We start from the raw sequence: 27,389 nt of genomic DNA, 5'->3' as shown, positions 1-27,389 counted from the left end.
CCAGTTCTGATGAAGAGTCGTCGAAACGAAACGTTAACTCTGCTTTTCTCTCCACAGCTGCTGCCTGACATGCTGAAATTTCCAGCATTTTCTGTTTTTATTTCAGATTCCAGCATCCGCAGTATTTTGTTTTTGTATCAGAGAATTAATGTTACAGGCAATCGGAAGCTCGGAGTCATGCTTACCCAATCTGCATTTGGTCTCCCCAATGTAGAAGAGACTGCATTGTGAGCAGTGAATACAGTATACGAAATTGCAAGAAGTACAAGTAAATCACTGTTTCACCTAGAAGGAGTGTTTGGGGCTTTGGACAAAGGGAAGGGAGGAGATAAAAGGGCAGGTCTTGCATCTCCTGTGCTTGCACGGGAAGGTGCCGTGGGAAGGGGAGGGGGTGTTAGGGGTGATTCAGGAATGGACCAGGGTGTAGAGGAGGGAGCGGTCCCTTTGGAATTCTGAAAGGGAGGGGAGGGGAAGATGAGGAAGAAGAATGTGGAGGCTGGTGGGGTGAAAGATGAGGACAAGGGGAACCCTATCGTGGTTCTGGGAGGAAGGGGAAGGGGTGAGAGCAGAAGTGCGGGACACTTGCTTAAAATCCATCACATCTCTAACTTTTTCCAGTTCTGACGAAGGTCATCGACCTGAAACATTAAATCTGGTTCTCTCTCCACAAATACTGCCTGACCTGCTGAGTATTTCCAACAATTTCTGTTTATATTTCAGATTCGCCAGCATCCACAGTATTTTGCTTTTGTAAAAATTTAATGATATCCAGTATTGCTGTTAGGATTTCAGTGAAATAATAGTGGCATGTACAAATTTTTCTATCATGTCCACCTGAACAGGGAGAAAAATCCACCAGTTATACATTTCATCTCCCAACATTGGGTTGCTTCTAAAGGAGAACACTTTGAACTGTATAACACAGGTCTGTCACTAGTGATAGGAACAATTTGAACGGATTAATCAAAAGTATCATGCAACAATAAAACGTATTGGCTTAACACATCAGTACCAGTACACTAAACTAAGCCAACATTTATATCAAGCTATTATTTAAAGCTGATATCTTACCCCTCTCTACTCCTCAAGGTGTTATTTCATGCTGAGGTACAGCCCACCCAGTACCTCAACCAAGTGACCATTCGCTGTGTTTAAGTCTAGACTGCGAGTGTTGGCAGGTTATTCCATCATGGCAAACATCATAGCAAATACCAGTTGGGTCCTCGCATAATGTTCACACATGCCCACTTTTAAGTAGGACTTACTGGATAGTGATTAGAAGCAGGAACCCTTACTGTGTTTATCCCTTTTCCAGCCAAACCATGGTGAGGCTAATTGTGCCTACTGATATTGTGGCTGGAATTCACTAACTTGGCACAGACCAGGTATTAAACTGGTCAGGAAGACATATGGGGGCGAAATTTGGTATCGCCAAGTTTGGGGGCAGTAACCGAAGCGAGGCGAGACTTCCTGCGTCCGACGTGGAAGTCCCGCCCCGGCCGCGAAATTGGGGTTACCACCGGCAAGTGGAAGTGGAGCACAATGTCGGGCGCTCCATTTCCTCTCGGGGGCGCTAACAGGAAGCGCAAATGATGTAAATTTCTCCCCCATAGTGTGCATTTACCCACTCAGCCATATTGGAGCAGATATCAAGTACTTACTGTTTTTCCAATCCACTTACATTTTAATACCTCATATTCGTCCTCATATATATTGTATTTCCCCATTATACACGTATTTCCCAATTACAGCAAACAACCTCCAGCCTAGCCCTAGATTCCTCCCTCAAAAAAGCCCTGAAATAGCTCCACTTTCATTATACTCACAGGGTAGGCATAGATGAGGAAGACCATTCTTCCAAAAATAGCCTACAATTCCGTCATCATTGCATCTGTTTCTTAAATAATTCCATGTTTGCCTTCACTACCTTACCCAAAGGCCATTTCATGAGTTGATCACTCGTTGTGTGAAGTGCTTTTGACATCAATCTTAAACTTGCCGTTTGCTCCATTCCATCCAACAGTTAAAGTTTAAAACCTACTCAACTTTACATCTGTTCTGGAACAAGTCCAGATGTGTGTCTACTTTTACACTTCCAGGTTTCTGCTTCATAATCAGTTCCTTATACATTTTGTAGCTTGTTTGGATGGTGTCTGTCTAACTTATCCCAACATGGGCAACATTCCACAGGCGCCTTACAACATTTGGTTAAACCAAAATAAACATGGAGCTGAAATTTCACCCATGCGTTGGGCACACCTCAGGTGTTGCTGTGGGAAGCAGAAAATGAGGTGAAATCCGGTTCTGCCAAGATTCTACTAATGTTCCATTATGGGCGTACTAAAGGCTTCCTGGAACGAGCAGGTTGAATCCTGGAGGGAGATCGATTAAGTCGCTGGGATGGCCCGAATGCTCCTTTGGCAGCTGCAGAACTGAGGCTGCTCTGTTAGCAAGAGGCCCTTCTCAAGGCTGCACCTGCTATGTTGGAGTGGCATGAAGCCACTCCGACATTCCACGACTCAATCAGGGCAGGCACCGCTGAATCACTGTCCAACCATGCTAATGACTCCATCCCCAGAATTTGGGAGGAGGTCAGTGACCTTGGGGTCCGCTTCATTGCACTTGTGGTGGCGGAGCAGACAAACAGAATTTTGACCTCTACGTCTTTTCACTTAATTCTTCAGTTGCAAAACACGTGATTAACTCAGAACCCAACATACGTTGGAGGTGAAATTACCCCCGTCAATAAGTTTTGAAGAAACTTCAGTAAGCAGGAAATGGGATTTCCCATTTATGCACTGGTTTTGTTTGCTTAACTTAACAGAAGGAATCTCTGCCCCCATTCAGAACTATGAAGAGTTCAAATACCAGGACACAAGTTTAAAAACTGGGAAGTTAAGATTAAAAAGTGAAGTTAGCCAAACTTTTTTGTTAATGGAATGCAGGACAAGTTACCATGAAAGCCCATTGTAGTGGACAGCATAAATGGGTTGAAGGGGCAATTGCATACCTTTCTGGAGAGAAGGGGTTGAGGGATATAGTGATGGCAGGTAGGTAGGCTTGAACTACAAAAAAGGCACAGGTTTGTTAGGACTAATGGCCTTTACCTTAATAATAAAATGATTTCTGCATCACCAATCTTTCTTCACCTCTAACCATTGCTCCTCTTTACTTTTCTCTCTTGTTCCTCCTGAACTGAAAGATACTGTCTTTCTCCCTACATGCCAAGTTTGTTGAAATGAAAATATCACATCGTTTCCTAATCAAAATCATTCTTTTCCAAAGACCATGGAATTCCTAGAACCTATAGATTTTTAAAATCTAAACTCGGTGTCACTAATCAGTACTTCGTGATTTATCTCATCTCTTTTAAACTTTGGTGCTGGCCTCCACCAAGAACCTTGGCCCTTCACCTTGGTTTCTCATCAAGAGAAAGAGCTTCTAGTAGGGTTTCACCAGATAGTAAACAAGAGCAGAAATTGTCCAATTTTCCCCCCACCCCATGGGCGCTGAGGCCACTTGTGCGTTTTTGCCACCTGGCAGAGATCAGGTAGTTAAACACAGACCAGGGCTTGAACTTGGGGTCTTCCTGGTCTGTGCTCCTCAGCTACTCTATGGATAAACTTGCCGAGCTGTTGGGGAAGCCTCCAAAAAATTCTTGTGTACCTTTGCATCTAATAATGGAAAATCAGCAATTATTTGGTTTGCATTTGTCAAGCTCCATACCCTTTGTCTAGAACCTTATCTATTTTTCCTTACTGACAGAAAACATTTGCTACTAACTTGTTATTCCCCATTCCTGCAGTGGAACTCGGAAATACTGAATTATCCTGGCTCAAATGCCTCCCAAGCGACATCAAGGACTGACCTGGATGCCGATCTTTGGGATTTCCGTTGGACTTGTTCGTTAGCAATTCTTGTTGCTGAACACAGCACAGATGCTCCCATAGGTGTGTGGGCACCACAGCTGGAAGATCTAGTGGGGAGTGGGGAAAAAGGAAAATTAAAATATGAAAAACCTACCAATTGGGGGATTTCTTTACTACTTGACAACGTTACTTAGACTGGAGTGGTGACATTAGATTAAAGGTCCTCCCTGTAGCACAAGGTAAATTGCTGGTTTAATTTACTTAAAAAAAAATCAAAAGGTGTGTATCCAAGTGGTCAATAATCACCCCACTTGTACTAACTGGTTTAGTGAATTTCACAGAGTCTTGCACAACCCAACATAAAAAGAGTCAAAGATGTTTCCTTGATTTAAATGGCAGTATTGATCAGTTTTGGTACATTTTATAGATTTCAGCTGTCTAGGTCCCAAGCTCTGGAATTCCCTTCCTAAACCTTTAACCACTCTCTCCTCCTTTAAGACGCTCCTTAAAACCTACCTCTTTCACCTGTCTTAATATCTCTTCATGTGACTCGGTGTCAAATTTTGTTTGATAATCGTTCCTGTGAAGCGCCTTAGGAAATTTTACTACGTTAAAGGCACTATATAAAGGCAAGTTGTTTTGTTTGCTTGACGTAGACATGTTAAATGTTAAAAAGAGCATCTGGGAGGGCGCTGAGCACCTCGACTCTCGTCGCCGAGAGCATGCAGAAATCAAGCGCATACAGCGGAAGGAGCATGCGGTAAACCAGACTCCCCACCCACCCTTTCCCTCAACCACTGTCTGTCCCACCTGTGACAGAGACTGTAATTCCCATATAGGACTGTACAGTCACCTGAGAACTCACTTTTAGAGTGGAAGCAAGTCTTTCTCAATTTCGAGGGACTGCCTATGATGATGATGATGTGTCTTCTGGGATATGCACCACTGTAATTGTGTTATCTGTTTCTCTACTGTTAATCGTATATATAGATGTGTTTTTAAAAATGTCTTGCAATCAGTACATCAAATGAGTAGATACGGTTATTAGTTTTAACACCTAAGGAATTAAAAGCAGTTTAAACAGGACAACAGTTCTTCTGAAATTTGTTGCATGGTACATGTATTGGAAAAGGTACAGAGTGGAGCAACAAAAATGATCCCAAGTGTAGAAGGGATGAACTAGGAGGGAAAATTTGATAAACTCAGGTGCTAGAGGTGGAGGGGGCACCTCATTGAGGTGTATAAAATATTAAACAGTATAGATAAGTAACCACAGAGTATGGCTTCAAAGGAAGTCTGGGTAGTAGAACCAAATGTACAGGCCACAGGGAGGCATTTTATGGGGCTGATTGACCTTTTTCTCATCCTTGGCTGTTCTTATGTTGGCAGAGTTAAATTCAGCAAACAGAATATGAGTGGAGTAAATGTTAAACCCTTTGGTATGCTCCTCTGAGATAATAATATAGAAAAGGCATAGTTTCTTGTTCATGGGGAAAAGGCCCATGAAAAGATGGTTGTGTAAAAATCTGAAATTGTAATGCTTATTGAGTACACACCTGTTTCTCCACCTGCTATTATCCGATGTCTGCAGTTCTGATTCTATATTATGTGCACTGAATCAACAAACCATTTCAGACTTATGTGGCCTTTTACACAAATCTTCCTCACACAATACCTCATCATTATTCATGACTATTGAAGGTATCATGCTTAGAATACTTGACAAGTATTGTGTTCAAAGACAATAAGGACCTGAGGTAGTTGTCATAGAAAACAAAATACAAATAAAAATTAAATAAAAAGTGGTTTGTGAGAAAGAGGAAAACACCCACATTTACTGAACGATAAAAATAAACGTGACAACCTAGGGCTCATTTGGTGTGGGGGAGCTCACTGCAGCTCCTTGTCGCAGTGCAAGAAGGCTGACTACGCCAGCCAAAGATCATTTAAAAATAACTACAAGGCCAGCTCTGCATCTGATTGCCACAGTGAAAGAGGCATTTTGAACAATACCGGGCCCCACTTCTGCCTGCTTCATACAGTACCGGCGGCATTTTGAGTTGATGCCGTGATCCGATCAGTCCCGCTGATAATGGAAGGGTCATACGCAAGAAGTGCCCATTCACACTTCTGGTGACCAGGTAACCAGGCCCCGCTCTAGACTTCTTCACAGCTTGCCCAGAATTCAGGGCTCCTGTTTTTAATATTTCCCCTCTTGCACAAATGAAAAGTAAACTTTAAAGAAATGAATTATAATGTACAGGGAGAACCTGTCTGCAGTGCGGGTACCTGTGCTTTACGCTGCAGACAACTGATTTGTTGTTCCGTACAACATCCTCCTGTTCATTCAACTGTTGTAGAAGCTCTCTCTTTTCAACAAGGAGCAGATCGTTTTCATATGTGACCTTCATGTTCCAGGCGTGTTCCTGTTGGACGGTGACAAGAGACAACATGGGCACGATTAATCACAGCTATATTTAAAAACTCTCGAGGGGTGAAATTGCCCGTTTTTATAGCCCGAGCACCTCCAGTGGGCAGTTTTCACCCGGGGGAGGGGGGCACTACCGTCTCTCGGGAAATTGCTCGAGGGGTTGTGGAGGCACTGACACGGCAGTGCCGTGCACCGTGGTTAGCGCCCTGGGCCACCACGCAACCATCAATGAGGTCATCGCAGTGTGCGCCGATGCCTCACTGCCGCGCGCCGACCCCTTAACGCCCCGCGAGCCGCATAGCTGGCGCAGGCGGAGGTCAATGGCAGCTTCGAAGCTGGCGGACACCCGCTCCCGGGGAGCTGCTTAAAGGGGAGGCCTGCAGAGCCACGGGCTGCCATCTTTATTTGTCAGTCAACTCTAGGGTCAGCCAGACCATTGCAGCCCTAGCGTGGACCGGGCCACCATTTTGTGCAGCCTGGCACTCCGTTTTGGGTGCTGGCTGCTGGCCCGGTCTCACGCTGCCCTAGTGATCCTGCGGCAGCCACCAAAGGGCCATGCAGAGTGTGTTGCGGTTCTCCCCTTTAATCCAAGGGGAGGGGTGGGGTAGTGAGTCACGGAGCATCACTGCTACCCTGCTGCCCCTCAAAGGAAGCGGAGCGCCAGTGACAGTGCTCTGCTTCCTTTGAGGGGCGGAAGGTCCAATTCCGCGTCGGGGGCGGGACTTCTGGACTAGGCGATAAAAATCCCGGCCCTGGAAGGTTAGCGCCCCCAATCGGGGAGAGGGGTAATTTTGCCTCTTGATTTTTAACATAATTTTTAAATGCTCGCTAGGGTCACTGGTGTTCGTGCTAGAGGAGCATACCTGCTGTACCACGGTGACATTCTTTCTACATGGATAATCCTGCGGCTTCTCAAAGTGTTAGGGCAGTTGTGTGCGCTGGGCTCATGCTGCTTTGGGACTGCCCAAAGTAACTTCACTTAGGTCCTTATAAGTAACAGATAGAGGAGACTTTCATCTCAATAAACGTATCCCTAATAGTTCAGATTGACTGATTTAACAACAAACTTGTATTTATATAGCAACCTTAACATAGCAAAATGTCCCAAGGCGCTTCACAGGATTATTATAAGACAAAAAATTTGACTTAAGAGAAAACGTGCTCTTGAATGGGTGGAAGATCAGACTGACAAAAGACAGATGATCTAATTTCAACTTTCATTTCAGATAAAAAGTGACAGAAATGCTGGAAATCTGAAATAAATACAGAAAATGCGTGAACCACATAGTAGGTTGGTCAGTACCTGGAAGAAAAAGGTAGGGTAATATTTCAGGTGCAAACCTTCCTCAGAATTCTGGCAACATACATCATACATTTCACCTCCTGATTTATATTTGTGTACCCATGACGAGAAAAGGCCAGTAGGCCCATTCATGCTAACTCACATCCAGTATTGTAAAATCCATTCACAGGCTACTAATCCCACGACCTGCCTATTTGTAGTTAGCATATGTATATACTTAACCTTTACTAGCTAGTCTCCATTTCAGGCCTCTTCTGTGTTCCCGATTTCCATTGCCCCACCATTGGTGGCTGTGCCTTCTGCTGTCTAGGCCCCAAGCGCTGGAATTCCCTCCTTAAAGTACTCCACCTTTCTCTCCTCCAATAAAACTTACTTCTATGGCCAGGCTTTTGGTCACCTGTCCCAATATCTTATGTAGCTCATGTTAAATTTTATCTGACACCACTCCTGTGAAATGCCTTACGATGTTCTACTATGTTAAAAGTGTTATGTAAATGAAAGTTGCTGTTGTTGTTAAGTTCCCTCTTTACTGTGAGCCATGTTTAGATTGGGTTGGTGCTGCCACTAACTGTTGTGAGAGTTATGTGCAGCCCACAGTAAGCTAAACTGGTCAGATTTGCTAAAGACAGCACCCAGGAGGACAAAACAAACCTCACAAGTTTAGCTTGTTACTATTGCTGCACAAGACTCGGGTGTCAGATTCCAGCAGCACTTGTACAATATGAAGGGGCTTTGGGTCCTACAGGAAGGGTCAGCCTTCTACTTGTCCCTTCTGAGAAAAGTCCCATACCCAAGTGTTCAAAATTAATCAGTGATTTTACAACTCTTGCGAGCTCAGGTCAACAGGAACTGACGTGTCTGCTTAACACTGAACGTAGCTGTCTTTTATGCAAGAGCCAGCAACAATACAAGCTGCCAGCATTCTGCCCACATTGCTTTTTTATATAAAGAAAGGATTTTTTTTATCCTCCTCTCCTGAAGGTGCTGAAACGTGCTGGGGAAGGGTTCCACATCCTTCAGTACCATACCCAAGTGATCATTTTCATTGTGCAAGACAGTGTTAACATAAGAGCAATGGGGAATAGGAACCTTGGCTGATATTTGTCCTCCCTGCCTGGTGGCACTGCGCCCAATTGCAGTAACTTTATTGCTATCCTGGGTAAGATCAGCTAATTCATCACAGGTCGTGGATCTAAGCTAGGGATTTCCTGGTGTGTACAACTGAGTGATATAATGCCTTTACCAATTGAGAATTAAATGAACTAGAGAGATATCTTTCAAATGCACAAAGGCTCATCACATCTCTAGGATGTCGCAAAGTGCTTCAAAACCAATGACTTGTAAAATACAGTTACTGTGATTTTGTCGGCAAATGTGGCAACCAGTTCCACCCAGGAACATAAGAAATAGGAGCCGGAGTAGGCCGTCTGACCCCTCGAGCCTGCTCTGCCATTTAATAAGATCATGGCTGATCTGATCATGGACTCAGTTCCACTTTCCTGCCCGCTCCCCATAATCCTTTATTCCCTTGAGGCTCAAAAATCTGTCTATCTCCGCCTTAAATATATTCAATGACCCAGCCTCCACAGCTCTCAGGGGCAGAGAAATCCATAGAGTTACAATCCTCAGAGAAGAAATTCCTCCTCATCTCAGTTTTAAATGGGCGGCCCCTTATTCTGAGACTATGCCCCCTAGTTTTAGTTGCCCCAATGAGTGGAAATTTACTCTCTGCATCCAACTTGTTGAGCCCCTCTCATTATCTTATATGTTTCGATAAGATCACCTCTCATTCTTCTGAAATCCAATGAGTATAGACCCAACCTACTCAACCTATCTTCATAAGTCAACCCCCTCATCTCCAGAATCAAGCGAGTGAACCTTCTCTGACCAGCCTCCAATGCAAGTATATCCTTCCTTAAATACGGAGACCAAAACTGCACGCAGTACTCTAGGTGTGGCCTCACCAATACCCTGTACAGTTGTAGCAGGACTTCTCTGCTTTTATACTCTATCCCCCTTGCAATAAAGGCCAACATTCCATTTGTCTTCCTGATTACTTGCTGTACCTGCATACTCACTCTTTGTGTTTCATGCATAAGGAGCCCCAGGTCCCTCTGTATTGGAGCACTTTGCAATTTTTCTCCATTTAAATTATATTTACTTTTCTATTTTTTCTGCCAAAGTGGATAACCTCATTTTCCTACATTATACTCCACCTGCAAAATTTTTGCCCACTCACTTAGCCTCTCTATATCCCTTTGCAGATTTTTTGTGTCCTCCTCACAATTTGCTTTCCCACCCATCTTTGTATCATCAGCAAACTTGGCTACATTACACTTGGTCCCTTTATCCAAGTCACTAATATAGATTGAGGCCCCAGCACCGATCCCTGCGGTTACTGTTTGCCAACTGGAAAATGAGCCATTTATCCCAACTCTCTGTTTTCTGTTAGTTAGCCAATCCTCAATCCATGCTAATATATTACCCCGCAATCCCGTGAACTTTTATCTTTGTGCAGTAACCTTTTATGTGGCATCTTATCGAATGCCTTCTGGAAATCCAAATACACCACATCCACTAGTTTCCCCTTATCCACCCTGCTTATTACATCCTCAAAGAATTCCAGCAAATTTGTCAAACATGATTTCCCTTTCATAAAACTATGCTGACTCTGCTTGATTGAATTATGCTTTTCCAAATGTCCTGCTACTGCTTCCTTAATAATGGACTCCAGCATTTTCTCAACAACAGATGTTAGGCTAATCAGTCTATAGTTTCCTGCTTTTTATCTGCCTCCTTTTTTAAATAGGGGCATTACATTTGCGGTTTTCAAATCCACTGGGACCTCCCCAAAATCCAGGGAATTTTGATAGATTACAACCAATGCATCCACTATCTCTGCAGCCACTTCTTTTAGGACTCTAGGATGCAAGTCATCAGGTCCAGGGGACTTATCTGCCTTTAGTCCCATTATTTTACCAAGTACTACTTCTTTAGTGATAGTGATTGTATTAAGTTACTCCCTCCCTATGGCCCCTTGATTATCCCCTATTGGGATGTTTTTTGTGTCTTCTATGGTGAAGACTGATACAAAATATTTGTTCAAAGTCTCTGCCATTTCCTTGTTCCCCATTATTAATTCTCCAGTCTCATCCTCTCGGGGACCAACATTTACTTTAGCCACTCTTTTCCTTTTTATGTACCTGTAGAAACTCTTACTGTGTTTATACTTGGTGCTAGTTTACTTTCATAATCGATCTTCTCTCTCTTTATTAATTTTTTAGTCGTTCTTTGCTGGCTTTTAAAAGTTTCCCGATAAAACAGCAAATGAGATGAAATATCAGTTAATCTGTAATCTGTATTTTGGTGGCGTGAAGTGAGGGAGAAATGTTAAGCAGCAGTATTCCGTACTCATCTTTGACTAGAGCAATGGGATCTTTTACATTCACCTGAGCAGGCAGACATAGCCTTATTTTAACTTCACACCTGAAAGACATCATCTATGACTGTCATATATGTATACTCTGTGTATATACTATGCTGGTACCACTAGAGGGTGCAACTGTGGGAGGCCCAGGCAGGAGCTGTATAAAAGGCTAGTCACCACGTGGTGAAGGCACTCTCTGGAGTTACAATAAAGAGACCAAGGTCACAGCAGTTCAAGCACAGCACTCGGCCTCGTGGAATTGTTCAACAGATAAGTAGAGACATATTAACTGGTGACAAGTACAGGTCATGGACTTAAATGCAGAGATGGCTGCTGTTGGTAGTTTTGAAAAGTTTACAGAGGGTGAAGCCTTTACTCGGGTTTCGCTGGCCAGGTATTGCTTCTACACATACCGCCGCACCGAGGGCCAGGATTTAGCGGAATATGTCGCAGATCTACGAAGGCTCACGGAACCATGTGAATTTGGCGAACTCCTCAACAATGTGTTGCGGGACATTTTCGCAACGGGATGGGACGTGAAGCGGACCATCACCTTAAGCCAGGTGTTCACGACCTCAACGTTGAGATTCTCCCAGAATCAAAACTCACTGGCAAGTACTATGCAGAAAATAACTCTTGATCAAAGAATTAGTCCGACTCAGGGTGCGCCAAGGGGTGTAAATGTGAATCGTTTAACATGCTGGCGTTGCGGGGGTAACCATCGGGCCCATCTGTGTCGATTCAGACACCATGTGTGCAATGGCTGCGGCCAAAAGGGTCACCCGCAGAAGAACTGCAACTCAAAACGTGGCAGAGGAGTCGGCAGGAGGTTTCCGATCCAGCAAGGATCACAAAGTACAAGCTAGAGAGGCGACTCAGCCCGAGGAAGCAGTGTATGAGGTGCACACCTTCACTACCAAAAGTCACCCCATGATGATGAATGGCAAGATAAATGGCATTCCTGTCTCCTGGAGTTGGACACGGGGGCGAGTCAGTCATTTATGAGCCAGAAGGCATTTGAGAGGCTGTGGGGCAACAAAGAACAAAGACCCAAGCTGAGCCCGATTCAGACAAAGCTGCGCACTTACACCAAGGAACTGATCCTAGTTATCGGCAGTGCAAACGTAAAAGTATCCTATGATGGAGAGATACATGAATTGCCACTGTGGGTTGTACCAGGCAACGGGCCAACGCTGCTTGGCAGAAGCTGGATGGGGAAGATTCGGTGGAACTGGGAAGACATCAAAGCACTATCTTCAGTGGACGATGTTTCCTGTGCTGAAGTGTTGAGCAAGTTCCTATCCTTATTTGAACCAGGCATTGGCAACTTCACAGGCGCCAAAGGGCAGATCCACTTGGTCCCCGAGGCACGGCCTGTTCACCACAAGGCTCGAGTGGTCCCTTACATGATGAGGGAGAAAGTGGAGATGGAATTGGACAGACTTCAACGCGAGGGAATCATATCACCAGTCGAATTCAACGAGTGGGCCAGCCTGATTGTTCCGGTACTAAAGAGCGAAGGCACGGTCAGAATCTGCGGCGACTACAAGGTAACGATCAACCGAGTTTCATTACAGGACCAGTACCCGCTACCCAAAGCCGATGATCTCTTTGCGACATTAGCAGGGGGAAAGGCGTTCACCAAGCTGGATCTAACCTCCGCTTACATGACCCAGGAGCTGGTTGAGTCGTTGAAAAAATTAACGTGCATTAACACACACAAGGAACTGTTTTTGTATCACAGGTGCCCGTTCGGGATCCGCTCGGCTGCAGCCATCTTCCAAAGGAACATGGAGAGTCTGTTGAAATTAGTTTCATGCACCGTCGTATTTCAGGATGACATCCTAATCACTGGTCGCGACATCACTGAACACCTACACAACCTGCAAGAGGTTTTAAGTCGACTAAACAGAGTCGGACTCCGGTTGAAATGATCCAAATGTGTCTTCCTGGCGCCAGAGGTAGAATTCCTGGGGAGGAAGACTGCGGCAGCTGGCATCAGGCCCACAGACTTGAAGACAGAGGCCATCAAGAACGCACGAAATGTAACGGAGCTGCGCTCGTTCCTGGGACTCCTCAACTATTTCAGTAACTTTCTTCCAGGGTTGAGCACCTCGCTTGAACCGTTGCACAAGTTGCTACGCAAGGGAGACGACTGGGTTTGAGGTCAAAATCAAAATACCGCCTTCAAAAAGGCCAGAAATTTGCTGTGTTCGAACAAGTTGCTTGTATTGTATGACCCAGGTAAACGTCTAGTTTTAGCATGTGACGTGTCGTCGTACGGTGTTGGGTGTGTTTTACAGCAAGCAAATGTAGCGGGCAAACTCCAACTGGTTGCATATGCGTCTAGAAGTTATCCAAGGCCGAAAGAGCCTATAGTATGGTCGAGAAGGAGGCTTTGGCCTGTGTCTATGGAGTAAAAAAAAATACACCAGTATTTGTTCGGACTCAGGTTCAAGTTAGTAACTGACCACAAGCCCCTAATCTCACTGTTTTCGGAAAGCAAAGGCATAAACACCAATGCTTCGTCACGAATCCAAAGATGGGCACTAACACTGTCGGTTTACAATGATACGATCCGCCGCAGGCCAGGCACTGAGAACTGCGCCGATGCCCTCAGCCGGCTACCGGGGTGGAAATAGCACAGCCCCCAGACCTATGCCTGGTCATGGACGTCTTCGAAAGCGAAGGGTCACCCGTAACGGCCCGCCAGATCAGGACCTGGACCAACCAGGACCCTGTGTTCTATCTTATTAAAAGTTGCGTCCTCAATGGGGGCTGGTCAGCGGTCCCAAGAGAAATGCAAGACGAGATAAAGCCGTTTCACCGTCGTAAAGACGAAATGTCCATTCAATCGGATTGCCTCTTATGGGGCAATCGCGTAGTCCTGCCAAAAAAAGGCAGGGCAAACTTCATACGCGACCTACACAGTGCCCACCCAGGCATAGTCATGATGAAGGCTATCGCCAGGTCCCATGTCTGGTGGCCCGGCATTGACTCGGACTTGGAGTTGTGCGTGCGCCAGTTGAGCAATGCCCCCAGGGAGGCTCCACTCAGTCTGTGGTCCTGGCCCTCAAAACCATGGTCCAGAATCCACGTAGATTATGCGGGCCCCTTTCTAGGAAAAATGTTTTTCGTTGTAGTGGACGCCTACTCTAAATGGATCGAATGTGTAATAATGGCATCCAGCACATCCACCGCCACCATTGAAAGCCTCAGGGCCATGTTCGCCACCCATGGCTTGCCCGACATTCTGGTCAGCGACAATGGTCCGTGTTTCACCAGCTCGGAATTCAATGAATTCATGACCCGCAATGGCATCAAGCATGTCAGGTCTGCCCTGTTCAAGCCCACATCCAACGGCCAAGCGGAACGGGCAGTCCAAACCATAATGCAGAGCTTGAAATGCGTCACGGAAGGCTCCTTACAAACCTATCTATCCTGGGTGCAAGACACAACCTCACTCGCTTACCGGGGTCCCCCCTATGGAGTTACTAATGAAATGTGCACTCAAAACCAGGCTCTCCTTAGTCCACCCTGACCTCAACAATCAGGTGGAAACCAGGCGTTATCAGCAAAACATGTACCATGATTGAGCAGCTGTATCACGCGACATCACTGTAAACGACCCGGTGTTTGTGCTGAATCACGGTCATGGCCCCAAATGGGTCGCTGGCACTGTCTTAGCCAAGGAGGGGAATAGAGTTTTTGTTGTCAAACTGCTTAACGGACAAACGTGCAGAAAGCATTTGGACCAGACCAAATTGCGATTTACAGGTAAGCAGGAACTACCAGGAGAGGACCTTACCTTCAGCGATCCACCTACACACACCTAATCATCAGCAGACCTAGCTGCCAACCACGAGGATGATCCCACCATCCCCAGCAGTCTAGTCAGACCAACAGCACTGCAAGACAGCAGTGGCCTGACCGACTCACCCATGCCAGAAGTGATACTCAGACGATCAACCAGGGAGCGCAGAGTTCCGGATCGCTTCAACCTGTAACTAACTCGCATCAAAGACCTTGGGGGGGGGAATGTTGTCATATATGTATACGCTGTGTATATACTATGCTGGTACCACTAGAGGGTGCAACTGTGGGAGGCCCAGGCAGGAGCTGTATAAAAGGCTGGTCACCACGTGGTGAAGGCACTCGCTGGAGTTACAATAAAGAGACCAAGGTCACAGCAGTCAAGCACAGCACTAGGCCTCATGGAGTTATTCTACAGATAAGTGGAGCCATATTAATAACAATGTAGCACTCCCTTAGTACTGCACCGGAATGTTGACCTAGATATGCGCTCAAATCCTGGAATTGGGATTAAACACACAACCTTTAACTTACAAATAAATAGCTGCTACTATTTGGACTCACCTTATCCATCAGGTTTTTCATCAATTTGAGCTCACTTTCCAAATGTTTTATTTTACCATCCCGCAGCATCACTTCACGGATAAAGATCTCTTTAGCTTTGCGCAGCTTCTGTTTGTGTCTCACCTGTTTCTCATTATACATTCTGGTAAGAAAGAAAAACAAAACTTGCATTTAATTAACACCTTTCATGTCCTCAGGGTGTCTCAAATGCTTCACAGCCAAGGAAGTACTTTTGAGATGTAGTCACTGTTATAATATATGCAAACACAGCAGTCAATTTGCACACAGCCAGCATTACCATCAGCAATGAGATAATGACCAGATAACATGTTTAAGGGTTAATGGATAAATATTGTCCGGGATACCAGGAGTGTACCACTGTGCCAAGCCTGACACAAGAAAATAATGGAACAGAAATGCCTAATCCAGGAACCATGTGCATCTAATAGTATAATTATAGACTGTGTGGCATATTTACTTTGACGTCCCCTTTACTGCACAATGCTGGCATTCACAGCAGCTTTGACTTCAGCAGCAGTACTATTTGATAAATGAGGAGGTGCTACAGCCTTCAGAAGCACTGAGAGCCACCTGGAGATGTGTTATTTGTCAGTCTAACAAAAAAGGAACATGGCAAGGGATATAGATAGGTTAAGTGAGTGGGCAAAAATTTGTCAGATGGAGTATAATATGGGAAAATGTGAGGTTATCCACTTTGGTAGGAAGAATAAAAAAGCAACTTATTATTTAAAATGCTGCGGCACAGAGGGATCCGGGGGGTCTTTGTACATGAAACACAAAAAGTTAGCAAGCAGGTACAGCAAGTAATTAGGAAGGCAAATGGAATGTTGGCCTTTATTGCATGGAGTATGGAGTATCTGAATGGAGTATAAAGGTAGGGAAGTCTTGCTACAACTGTACAGGGCGTTGGTGAGACCATACCTGGAGTACTGCGTACAGTTTTGGTCTCCTTATTTAAGGAGGGATATACTTATATTGGATGCAGTTCAGAGAAGGCTCACAAGGTTGATTCCTGAGATGATGGGGTTATCTAATGAAGAAAGGTTGATCAGGTTGGGCCTATACTCATTGGAGTTTAGAAGAATGAGAGGTGATCTTATTGAAACGTATAAGCTTCTGAGGGGGCTGGTCAGGCCCCTTGTGGGGGAATCTAGAACAAGGGGGCATAGTTTCAGAATAAGGGGTTGCCCATTTAAGATGGAGATGAGGAGGAATTTCTTCTTAGAGGGTCGTGAATCTTTGGGATTCTCTACCGCAGAGAGCTGTTGAACTGGGTCATTGAATATATTTAAGGTGGAGATAGACAGATTTTTGAACGATAAGGGAGTCAAGGGTTATGGGGAGCGGGCAGGGAAGTGGAGTTGAGGCCAAGATCAGAGCAGCCATGATCTTATTGAATGGCGGAGCAGGCTCGAGGCGCCTATTTCTGCTCCTATTTCTTATGTTATGTTCTTATGTAATGCAAAAGATTGAAGTTACCACTACAGCGAAAGCCCCCGTTATATTGTCTGGCCGCAAGCAAGGTCAACCCTCACATTCAAACCTCTGCTGCAGTTTCATAATCACTGGCTGGTATGGACCTTTCCCAGAAATGAACTAATCCCGACTTTCAACATCCAGTGCATGTGCGAGTACAGTTATTTGCTGCTCTGATACTTTGGAATCCATCCCATGATACAAATGCGGTGGATTCCACACGATGTTCTGCCTCAGTTTTGTCCCAAGTCCCAATTCTCGGTGTAGTGTAATGTAATGTATTTGCTTCATGGGTTCTTTGCTTAAAAATTCATAGCAACACATTGCTCTTAAGAACTAGTTGGTTTATTAGCAAAGGTTTAACAATCACACTACACATTACGAGTTCATCCACCAATCTCACAACCACCTGCCTCATCGTGGATCCCCTGAACCCAACTGGCTAGGATTTTATTGAGTCTTGTGAACATCACGTGGCTGACTAAGCCACTCCCAACTCAAAAGCTCGACAAACCCATGAGCATACACGCAGGTGCATATATTACATGTAGTAACTCACCTCCTTAAAAGTAAGGTCCTATAAAGAGGTCTGGTTTTTGTATTAAATAAGGTTCTATGGCTTAGTTCATCAAGGTGAAGTTAGTGTCAATGAATAGAACACTTTGCAGTTCAAGAACCCACCATCAGCATCACGCCCTCCCAGATCAGATATAGCACAGCTTTCTCTATTCTGCCCCAACAACGTGCCTTCGCCCCATCCTAGAGAGGCCACACCCTACACCACCAGTGTGATTTTTTTTCCATTCTTTACACCAATCATCTTTAAGCCCATCTGATTGAAGTTGCCATTTAGTAGCCCATGCCTACAAAGAAGTGGATTAAGTCTGCCAAAACTCATTTCACAGAGGACCTTTACAACCAGCAGACAGAGAAAACTTTCATCCCAGCAGTCAGGGTTGGATTTGAACCAAAGCCCCAGAAGTGATAGGCCAGTGACTAACCCACTGCACTGCGCAGTTTCCTCTATGATGTTAATGGAGCACTTTCATTTGATCCAAGGATGCCGGGATAGCCATGCCTCCAAAGACCTCTCTTGATTTCTCTCATTGGAGAGGGAAAGCATCTCACTTCAAAACTGAGAATTACTAGTGCAGCTACTGCAAATGAGACTAGCAACATTTTCACGGCTACAATTGGGTCAATCTGGACAATCAGAATGTCTAAACCTTCCTGTAACATAAAAATTGTGGCCCCGGTTTTCATGAGCTGCAAGGCCCGCACATTTGCCGCCCAAAGGACCGCCGATGGCCACCGAGAGACCGGGCAGTACTTTGCCTGAAAGATTCCTCTAAAAGAGGTGGCAGTACTACCCGGCGGCAAATCAACAGCACACGCCATCAATCTGGGCAGCAGCGGGCGGGAGCTGTCAATCTCGGCGGCAAATGAGCTTGCCGCCCAAGTGGATGGAGTCGAGCCCAGGGAGGGCGGAAGACCTAAAAAATAAAAAACATTACAAAAAAAACAACCCCACTGGAACACCTTCTGGGGATCCCATCCAGGTACGTCGCTGTGAACATTTAAAAAAAAAGATATTCACTAACCTTTTCTTGCAGGTCTTCATATCTACCCGTCGGGATTAGACCAGCCTCCACGCAGCAGTCCTTCCCCCTGCTGGTGCCCACTCCCGTCCGCACCAATCTGGCATCTTGGCAGGCCACTTACGCGACTTGGCCGCCAGAGGACATCAGCGGGCGATTCCTGGTGGTGCTCCCCTCCCGCCCACTCCAGCCCAAGTGGAAACTGGGAGCGAGAGGAAAACGGCAGCAGAACTCGGCGGCAGTCAGCGGCAGCAGTGGGCGGTAAGGCCACCAATATTGGGGCCTATAACCCTGGGTCCACAGGACACCATTAGTTCCTTCCCACTCTTGATCACCCCTGACGAATTATCCATTCACTCGCCTGACTTGTGAATCCAATTGTCGGAGAAGGTTCTGCAGCTCTTCCTTAAGTTTCTCTATCTCCTGTTTGTGTGTACACAGATCATCCAACAGCTTCTTATTAGTGTTTTGATCACAGAGATTCTAGATGGAGAATGGCTTACATTAGCACTGGGAATTAACAAACAAACACTTTGTACTTTAAAATGATACACAAACACTGCACACACTGGATCACACAAAATAATAATTAATTAAAAAAAAAATGTGTTTTTCACCTTTCTACACTGTTACTTAGGTGCCCGCTTGTTGCATCCTGGGGTGACTCCTCACCTGCCCAGTTGACACGTATCTTTTCCACCCTTGCTACATAAGAACGCAAGACACAGGAGCAGGAGTGGACCATTCAGCCCTTCGAGCCTGCTCCACCATTCAATAAGATCATGGCTGATCTATATCAACACCACCAATCTTGCACTGTACCCATATCCCTTGATTCCCTTAATATCCAAAAATCTATCGATCTCTGAAAGTTGATGTTGCTGCTAGCAGAGAATCAGCCATGATCTTATTGCCATGATCTTATTGAATGGCGGAGCAGGCTCAAGGGGCCGTATGACCTATTCCTACTCCTATTTTTTTATGCTCTTGGAACAGTTTTGATCCATTGACCTCTGGGATAAGGGCCCAGCACGCTTCCACTGCACAACTGCTCAGATGCTTGCTGCTTTCCTCCAAACTTTGTGAATTTTGCTGGGGGAAATTATGAGGACAATCAAACCTACAGCTTAGAGTGTGTGGGTAAAGCACTGCGGTGAACGAATTGGCTTAGAGACCAGTTTATTATTTTCAAAGGAATGCCTGTAATATCATCGAGGATTCCTGCTCCTGATTGCTATCCAGTGATGCTGCAGGAAAGTCTGTGTGTGCAAAGACTGGCTGAGGACAGGATCAGGCTCAGCACTGATATAGCATAATTAAATGGCCTGTCAACACACATGAAGAATGTGTAACTGGGTCAGATACCCGAAGGGCACCCAGTGTTCATGGACTGTTCCCAAATAAAGTCAATCCATTCTGGTGAGCAAGGGAGAAAATTGAAAAAAGAAAATCTACATAGGATATACAGCACAGAAACAGGCCACTCGGCCCAACCAGTCCATGCCGACGTTTATGCTTCACTCGAGCCTCCTCCAGTCTTTCCTCATCTAAATCTATCTGCACACCCCTTTAATCCCTTCTCCCTCATATGCTTGTCTAGCCTTCCCTTAAATGCATCGATACTATTCGCTTCAACTACTCCCTGTGGTAGCGAGTTCCACATTCTCACCACTCTTTGGGTAAAGAATTTTCTTCTGAATTCCCTGTTGGATTTCTTGGTGACTATCTTATGTTGATGGCCTCTATTAATGCTCTTCTCCACAAGTGGAAAAATTCTCTCTGTATCCACTCTATCAAAACCTTTCATAATTTTAAAGACCTCTATTAGGTCACCCCTCAGCCTTCTTTTTTCAAGAGAAAAGAGACCCAGCCTGTTCATCCTTTCCTGATATGTATACCTTCGCATTTCTGGTATCATCCTTGTAAACCTTCTCTGCACCCTCTCCATTGTCTCTATATCCTTTTTATAATATGGCGACCAGAACTGTACGCAGTACTCTAAGTGTGGTCTAACCAAGGTTCGATACAGGTTTAGCAAAACTTCCCTACTTTTCAATTCTATACCTCTAGAAATAAACCCAAGTGTTTGGTTTGCTTTTTTTATGGCGTTGCTAACCTGGTGCAAATTTTTGCGATTTGTGTATTTGTACTGCGAGATCCTTTTGTTCCTGGACTCTCATCCTCCAAGTAATAAGTGACCTCCCTATTCTTCCTACTAAAATGTAATACCTCACATTTATGAGTGAACTTCATTTGCCAATTATATGCCCACCCTGTAATTTGTTGCAATCCTATTCAATCTAATTTCATGGACGATGTAATTGAGTGTCACTCAGCTGTATTTCATCCCCCAGTTGCTAACCTCGGCAAACAAGGCGTCCTTTTCCTCTTCCAGAACTTTCAGCCGTATATCCTGTTGCTGCAGTGCCTGCTGCATATCACATTTGCCCCGTGATAAGCACCCTTCCTTTTCTTGCATTGCTTTGATTTGTTGCTGGAGCTCATCTGCATTCTGATCTGCAAGTTTCCTAATTAGAGAGGGAGAGTTATAGACCGGGTGGAATGTGTCTAACAACTTGTTTGTTATATAGTGCCTTTAACGAAATGAAATGTCCCAAGGTGCTTCGGAGTATTATGAGATAAAAATTTGACACCGAGCCGCATAAGTAGAAATTAGTGCAGGTGACCAAAAGCTTGGTCAAAGAGGTAGGTTTTAAGGAGCATTTCGAAGGAGGAAAGAGAAGTAGCAGTGTAGAGAGGTTTAGGCAGGGAATTCCAGAGCTTGGTTCCTAGGCAATAGAAGGCACGGCCACCAATGGTTGAGCGATTATAATCAGGGATGCTCAAGAGGGCAGAATTAGAGGAGCGCAGACATTCGGCAGAAGTTCGGCCATGGTTGGGGCTTGGTAAGAGGGACTATAGGGGCTGGAGGGAGTCGGTGATTGCGGCAGGGGAATGAGAGAGGCCATGATCGGCAGAGGGGAGGTGGAAGGCTTCCTTGATGGGCCAAGGAGAGCATTCCTACCCCTCTTGGCTCACACGGAGTGCTGGAAAAGGCACTTACCTTGGAGAGCCGGCAGTTCCCACTTCCCTTTCATTGCCAGGTTTCCCGGCCCCCATGCAGAATTTAACTCCCATTTGCATTGTGGGAGCCCGATATAAATATGTCAATGAAGTGTCCCGCCTCTCCATAGCAGGACACAATCGGACGCCTTGAATTCCGTCGCTGTAAAAGATGGCAACCGGCGCAGTCGTGGGGGATTGGGGACTTGTTCCCGTTTTCTTTCATTTTTAAATGCCCGCCCGTCGTGTGGGTAAATATCGAGGCTTAAAAGTCCAGATGTCAATATGTCTGGGAACTTCTATATGTAATGAACACGAGTAGTGTACAATGTGTAGAGGTTACATATAATCACTGCACATTAGAGATTATACAGACTGTACTGTACATCAGGAAATTTTCACTTAAATTATTTTATATCTATGAAATTAAATTTGGTGCATCTAATCCAATTTAAAGGTGCTTTTACTTTTGCTTAAACATCAGCTACAGGAGACCAAACTATTGTCCTACTTTTACCGTCCACCTTTAAAGAGCCGGATAATCCTCTCCACCTTCTGCAACAAGAATTTCAGTTGTGCGTGTCTTTCCTTATAACTTAAGAGTTTTCTGTCCTAGAGTCTATGTAGGATACCTTTTCTTGTTAAAAAAATGGAATTCCACCATTTTCTCTCTCCTCTCCTGAAAGTGGCAATTCATGGTTCCACTGGCCCGGACTCCCTCGAATACCTCGTCCAAATGGCCATACTTCATAGGTGAGCCTGAACAGCAAGTATTAGGAAGTTTCAAATATAAACAGAAAATGCTGGAAATATTCAGCAGGTCAGGCAGCATCCATGGAGAGAGAAACAGAGTTAACATTTCAGGTGAATGATCTTTCGTCAGACAAACAACGGAAGGTCATCGACCTGAAACGTTAGCTCAGTTTCTCTCTCCACAGATGCTGCCTGACCGGCCGAATATTTCCAGCATTTTATGTTTTTATTTCCGATTTCCAACATACGCAGTATTTTTGCTCTTGTATTAGGAAGTTTCGACAATGGGGAGCATCACAGCGAAGCCCAATTCTGTCCTGCCCTCATGGCCACACACATGCACCAGCAAGCGGTCAGGGGTAAGAGCCATGGGCAAGTTTCCCGACGCAAACCTGTTCATGCTGAGGCTACTGTAGCACTGCATTTGCTGTCGTGTCTGAATCCCCCCCAACTTAGCCCAAGTCAGGTCTTCAACGTCTAACTCCTGCCCTGTGTAATACAGCACCATGCGGTGCATTTACATTCAGCCATTGGGTGGTTGTGGGGGGAGTGGATAGAAGCAAAATGCAGCATTAGCAAGAAGCAGCTTAGAATGATGTGGCTGCTAATCTGTCCAGACATATTGCTGTGAAATACGGTGATTCAGTTAATAAGTCAGAGTTTGATCAAAAATGATGGGTTATACCACATAGCCGGCTTTTCAATGCAAAAACCATGCATATTTTGAATGGCCCACACAGCCCCTAAAAGGTTAGATTAACACCAATGCGTCATCTGTCCTAATAATTTAATTTAGAAGTGGAAAAGTAAGGTAAGCCTATATGCTTGGTCTCATTTTCTTTACATACTCCACTCCCTTTCCTACATCATGGGATGCCCTCCCTTCAGACTGTACCTCTGAAGTTGTTCCTCATGCAGGTGATTCTTGAGCTTAGCTGCTGCGTCCCTGCTTTCCATTAGCTCTGTGTCCAATGCCTCCCTCTCCTTGGATCGAGCCTCTGACAGCCGTAGCTGATGCTGAATGCCGCACAAGTGCTGCTGTAGCTCTGCAGTCTTCAGGCCGAGGTCACGTCGTGATTGTCCATGGGAGCAAGGGGGGGTAAAAGAGAGAACGACAAAGCATTTTTGATGACTTGCAAACGGCACTTCTCAAATAATCAACTGATCAAAATATTAAATGAACAGTCCAGTCAAGCAGATTTGGAAAAGGGACTTGGAATAAACAATGATTTTTTGGGGAAAAAATAGATACTGCTTCATGTACTAGCCAAAATTCTATGTAAAAGATGCATAGTGTAGCCCCAGAATCCAGTTATTGCACAAGATTGCAATACAGTAAACTCCGAGTCGGTTGGGACAGGCTAAGTTGCGTCGTCACATTAGTTCCGAGTTTGGGTTCGATCCTGTTTTTCCCTGAATTCACCTGACTGAGAAGTATGGGAAAAACACAAATTGAGCGCATTCCTGACTGAAACTGCATTCGGCCACATAGTATCTAAAAGCGAGGACGTACCTTAGCTGACTGAAAAATGTTAAACTATACAAATTAAGACTTCCTTTCGCCACAACTACTTTTAATTGATGACTTTTGTATGACTGCTGATCGGCATGAATTAAAGGAAGTTTACCGGAATACCTGAATACACTGCAGGAAGGAAGGAAGAAAGGAAAAGAAACAAAAAAGGAAAGATAAAGAAAGAAATTTATACCAAACTGCAGCACATCTCTCAAAAATATCTCAAAGTACTTCCCATACAATTAATTACTTTGAAGTGCAAAAGGTTGTTGCTTCATAGGGAAATGTGGCACAAGCATTCCAGAAACAGCAACAAGGGGAATGATCAGTTAGTTGAGTAAGGAATGTTGGTCAGGACACTGGGTTAACTTAGTGCTCTTCTTCGAAAGGTGCCCTGGGAGCTTTAATGTCCACCTGGAACATCAGAGGGGACAGGTGGATGGGACCTCGGTTTAATATCTTATCTGAAGAATAACACCTTCAACAATGCAGTATTCCCTGCAGTACCACACTGGAGAGTCAGCCGAGATAAAGTGGTTAGCTTCATAGTATGAACACATATCATTTGGAAGTCTGGGCAGAAAGATGTACTGGACAAAGCCACATTTACTATCTGAAAACAGCTTTGAGTTTTCCTTTGAGAAAAATGCAATGATGACTGGCAGAAGCACAATTCTCCACTTCAAATCAAGCAGATTCAATTACAGTTTGAATCACGTCCCATCAGTTCCATCTGCAGTATTTTGCTTTTGTTTCACCATCCAAGGAAATGAATGACATTGCTAATAATCAATTAAGTAAGTCAGTGTTAATAGGGAAACATTTCTGTAATTTCAGTTGTGGTCTTTTTTTTTTAAAAAAGGTATCTGAGAATCATTGTTCATTCTGAAATGATGACAATATACCACATTACATTATATTATCTGCAGTTTTTAAACAACCTCCACCTACTCCTCCCAGCCCCTGCCGCCACCGAACCATCTATCTACTTTCCTGAAGGCTGTAAATTATACAGAATTACAGTTCTACTGTACTGCCGATGCTCTCCTAATTTGACCAATGTGTGAATGTGGACAGTGGAGTGATGGCAGGCACTTCTACTGGAGTGAAAGGCAGATAGACGTCAGTCAAGCTTGATCTGTATCAAAAAAACACACCCACACACATGTATATGTGGGGTTAGTTACTACAATATCCTGTAGTAACTCTGTATCAATGGCTAACCATAACTATTTTGATGCTCTCAGTCTCCCTTATTTTTTCTCCTAATTCCTGCTCAGTGCTCACTGGCCTACACGCTGCCTCCCAATTCTTTGGAAGCTTTATTATGTTGAAGGCACTAACTAAGTGCAAAGTGTTGTTGGTTCAGGTTTAACAGGCAGAGCCTAAGAACGTGATCACAAGAGATAGCCCAGGAGTGAACAATCTTCTTTTGACATGTTCACTGGCACACTGGAGGTGGTGTTGGATCTCGTCGTCAATGTCTGCCCTTGTTGATAGGAGGCTCCCGAGATATAGGAAGTGGTCCACGTTGTCCAGGGCCTTCAGCCACCTGAGGAAAAGAGTGTTTGAAGACCAGGCCCTCAAAACTGCCACCAAGCTCATGGTCTATAGGGCTGTAGTAATACCCGCCCTCCTGTATGGCTCAGAAACATGGACCATGTATAGTAGACACCTCAAGTCGCTGGAGAAATACCACCAACGATGTCTCTGCAAGATGCTACAAATCCTCTGGGAGGACAGACGCACAAACATTAGCGTCCTCGACCAGGCCAACATCCCCAGCGTTGAAGCACTGACCACACTTGATCAGCTCCGCTGGGTGGGTCACATTGTCCTCATGCCAGACACGAGACTCCCAAAGCAAGTGCTCTACTTGGAACTCCTTCACGGCAAACGAGCCAAAGGTGGGCAGACGAAACGACACAAGGACACCCTTAAAGCCTCCCTGACAAAGTGCAACATCCCCACTGACACCTGGGAGTACCTTGCCAAAGACCCCCCCTAAGTGGAGGAAGTGCATCCGGGAGGGCGCTGAGCACCTCAAGTCTCGTCGCCGAGAGCATGCAGAAATCAAGCGCAGGCAGCGGAAAAAGCGTGCGGCAAACCAGTCCCACCCACGCCTTCCCTCAACGACCATCTGTGACCGAGACTGTGGTTCTTATATTGGACTGTTCAGCCACCTAAGAACTCATTTTAAGAGTGGAAGCAAGTCTTCCTCGATTCTGAGGGACTGCCTATGATGATGATGATGATGATGACATGTTCATGTTTAAACTTCAACAGAACATACTAAAAAATCCCTCAACAGTAAACTCTGCATCATCTCTTACCCTTTTCTCTGCACATATAGTTCTATTTTTCTCTGCTAAGAGTTCATCTTGCACGCTCTTTAACTGTTTGCTGATGTGGAAGGTCTTGCCAGATTCCAATTCCAGTTCTTTCACCCTCTGCTGCTTAATTTCACATTCTGATTTCAACATTAAGCTATGTTTATCCAGTTCAGACAGCCTGCACTGCACCGTTTTGAACTCCAAGTTCACCTATGGATATAGAATTATAGAAATTTAAGCACATAATTTTGTCCCTTTACATCTATGCTCCACTCCAGAGCTATCAACATTCTCCACACCCTTTCATTTTTTTTCTTCAAGTGATTATTTAACTCTCTCTTAAATGTTGCAATTCAATCAACTTCACTACCCATGTGGCACCTATTCCATATTCTATTAACCTTTGCATGAAACCATTTCTTCTCATTTCCCCTTCATGTTTCTCGTACTTTGGCTGGATTTTTGGCTTATTTTTGCGTCTGTTTTCGCTCTGGAGGGGCAGCAACGGTGGCGGCAAGTGCTTTTGGGTGGGTGGCTAGCTTCCAGCACCGGGGTTTTTGGTGTTGGATTTGGCGAGGCGGGGAGCAATACCGCCTGGAAGAGGCGAGCCGATGTGCAACGCCTCTGATAGCAATACCGGCTCGATTTTTGGCTCCCGCCCGATCCGTAGCACTTTGTAGAGTGCCGTGCTGGGACCGCTTGTGAAAGCGGGCGGTCCGACCTGCAGCGAGGGAAGTAATGTTGACCTCAGGTATGTGTGATTGTTTTGTATTTTATTTTTTTTGCAATTTTTGTTGTGGTGGAGTGAGTTATTTATTGGCAATGTTTTTAGTGGGTTTCCCCCCCATTTTTTTTTCCTCCCCAGGCCTCTCTTAGAGTGCTCCGAGGCCAGCTGTTTAGCTCGGGATTTTTGCATGCTCAGCCGGCCTAGCGCATTAAGAGAGGTGTGCATCACCTCCCTTAGCGCCCTGCCCCACACTCAGGGCCCAGCTGCCGAATTTTGCTGACTGAGGTGCAAACGGTTCCCGGGCACAAACTTAACCGCCCCGGCGCCATTACCTCCCCGAAATTAGCAGAGCCGAAAATCCAGATCCAAGGGTTCCCTGAAGACACAGCAATACTTATATTAAACATGCAGGTAACTCAGCACATAAGGCTAAATGCACGACAGACAAGTGTTGGAAGCTGCCTCTGTACAATTCCAAAACCAGGACACTGGTGC

At 45.0% G+C, this 27,389-nt stretch overlaps 1 protein-coding gene across 2 annotated transcripts in view; it reads right to left on the bottom strand.

Moving 5' to 3' along the window:
- ccdc30 (coiled-coil domain containing 30) overlaps positions 1–27,389 on the bottom strand; it is a 178,871-nt gene that overhangs the window by 15,296 nt on the left and 136,186 nt on the right. For both annotated transcript variants that reach the window (XM_070860240.1, XM_070860241.1), the window contains 7 exons: positions 26,168–26,377; positions 23,214–23,371; positions 20,865–21,030; positions 18,864–18,985; positions 15,408–15,549; positions 6,159–6,295; positions 3,869–3,976 (listed from right to left, as the gene is read on the bottom strand). In XM_070860240.1, coding sequence (XP_070716341.1) covers positions 3,869–3,976; positions 6,159–6,295; positions 15,408–15,549; positions 18,864–18,985; positions 20,865–21,030; positions 23,214–23,371; positions 26,168–26,377 — 1,043 coding nt within the window. The remainder of the gene's footprint in view (positions 1–3,868; positions 3,977–6,158; positions 6,296–15,407; positions 15,550–18,863; positions 18,986–20,864; positions 21,031–23,213; positions 23,372–26,167; positions 26,378–27,389) is intronic.

This window comes from Pristiophorus japonicus, chromosome 18, assembly GCF_044704955.1.
Source record: "Pristiophorus japonicus isolate sPriJap1 chromosome 18, sPriJap1.hap1, whole genome shotgun sequence".
Taxonomy (NCBI): domain Eukaryota; kingdom Metazoa; phylum Chordata; class Chondrichthyes; family Pristiophoridae; genus Pristiophorus; species Pristiophorus japonicus.
Note: the sequence above shows the minus strand (reverse complement) of the source record. Positions and strands in the feature narration are given on the sequence as shown.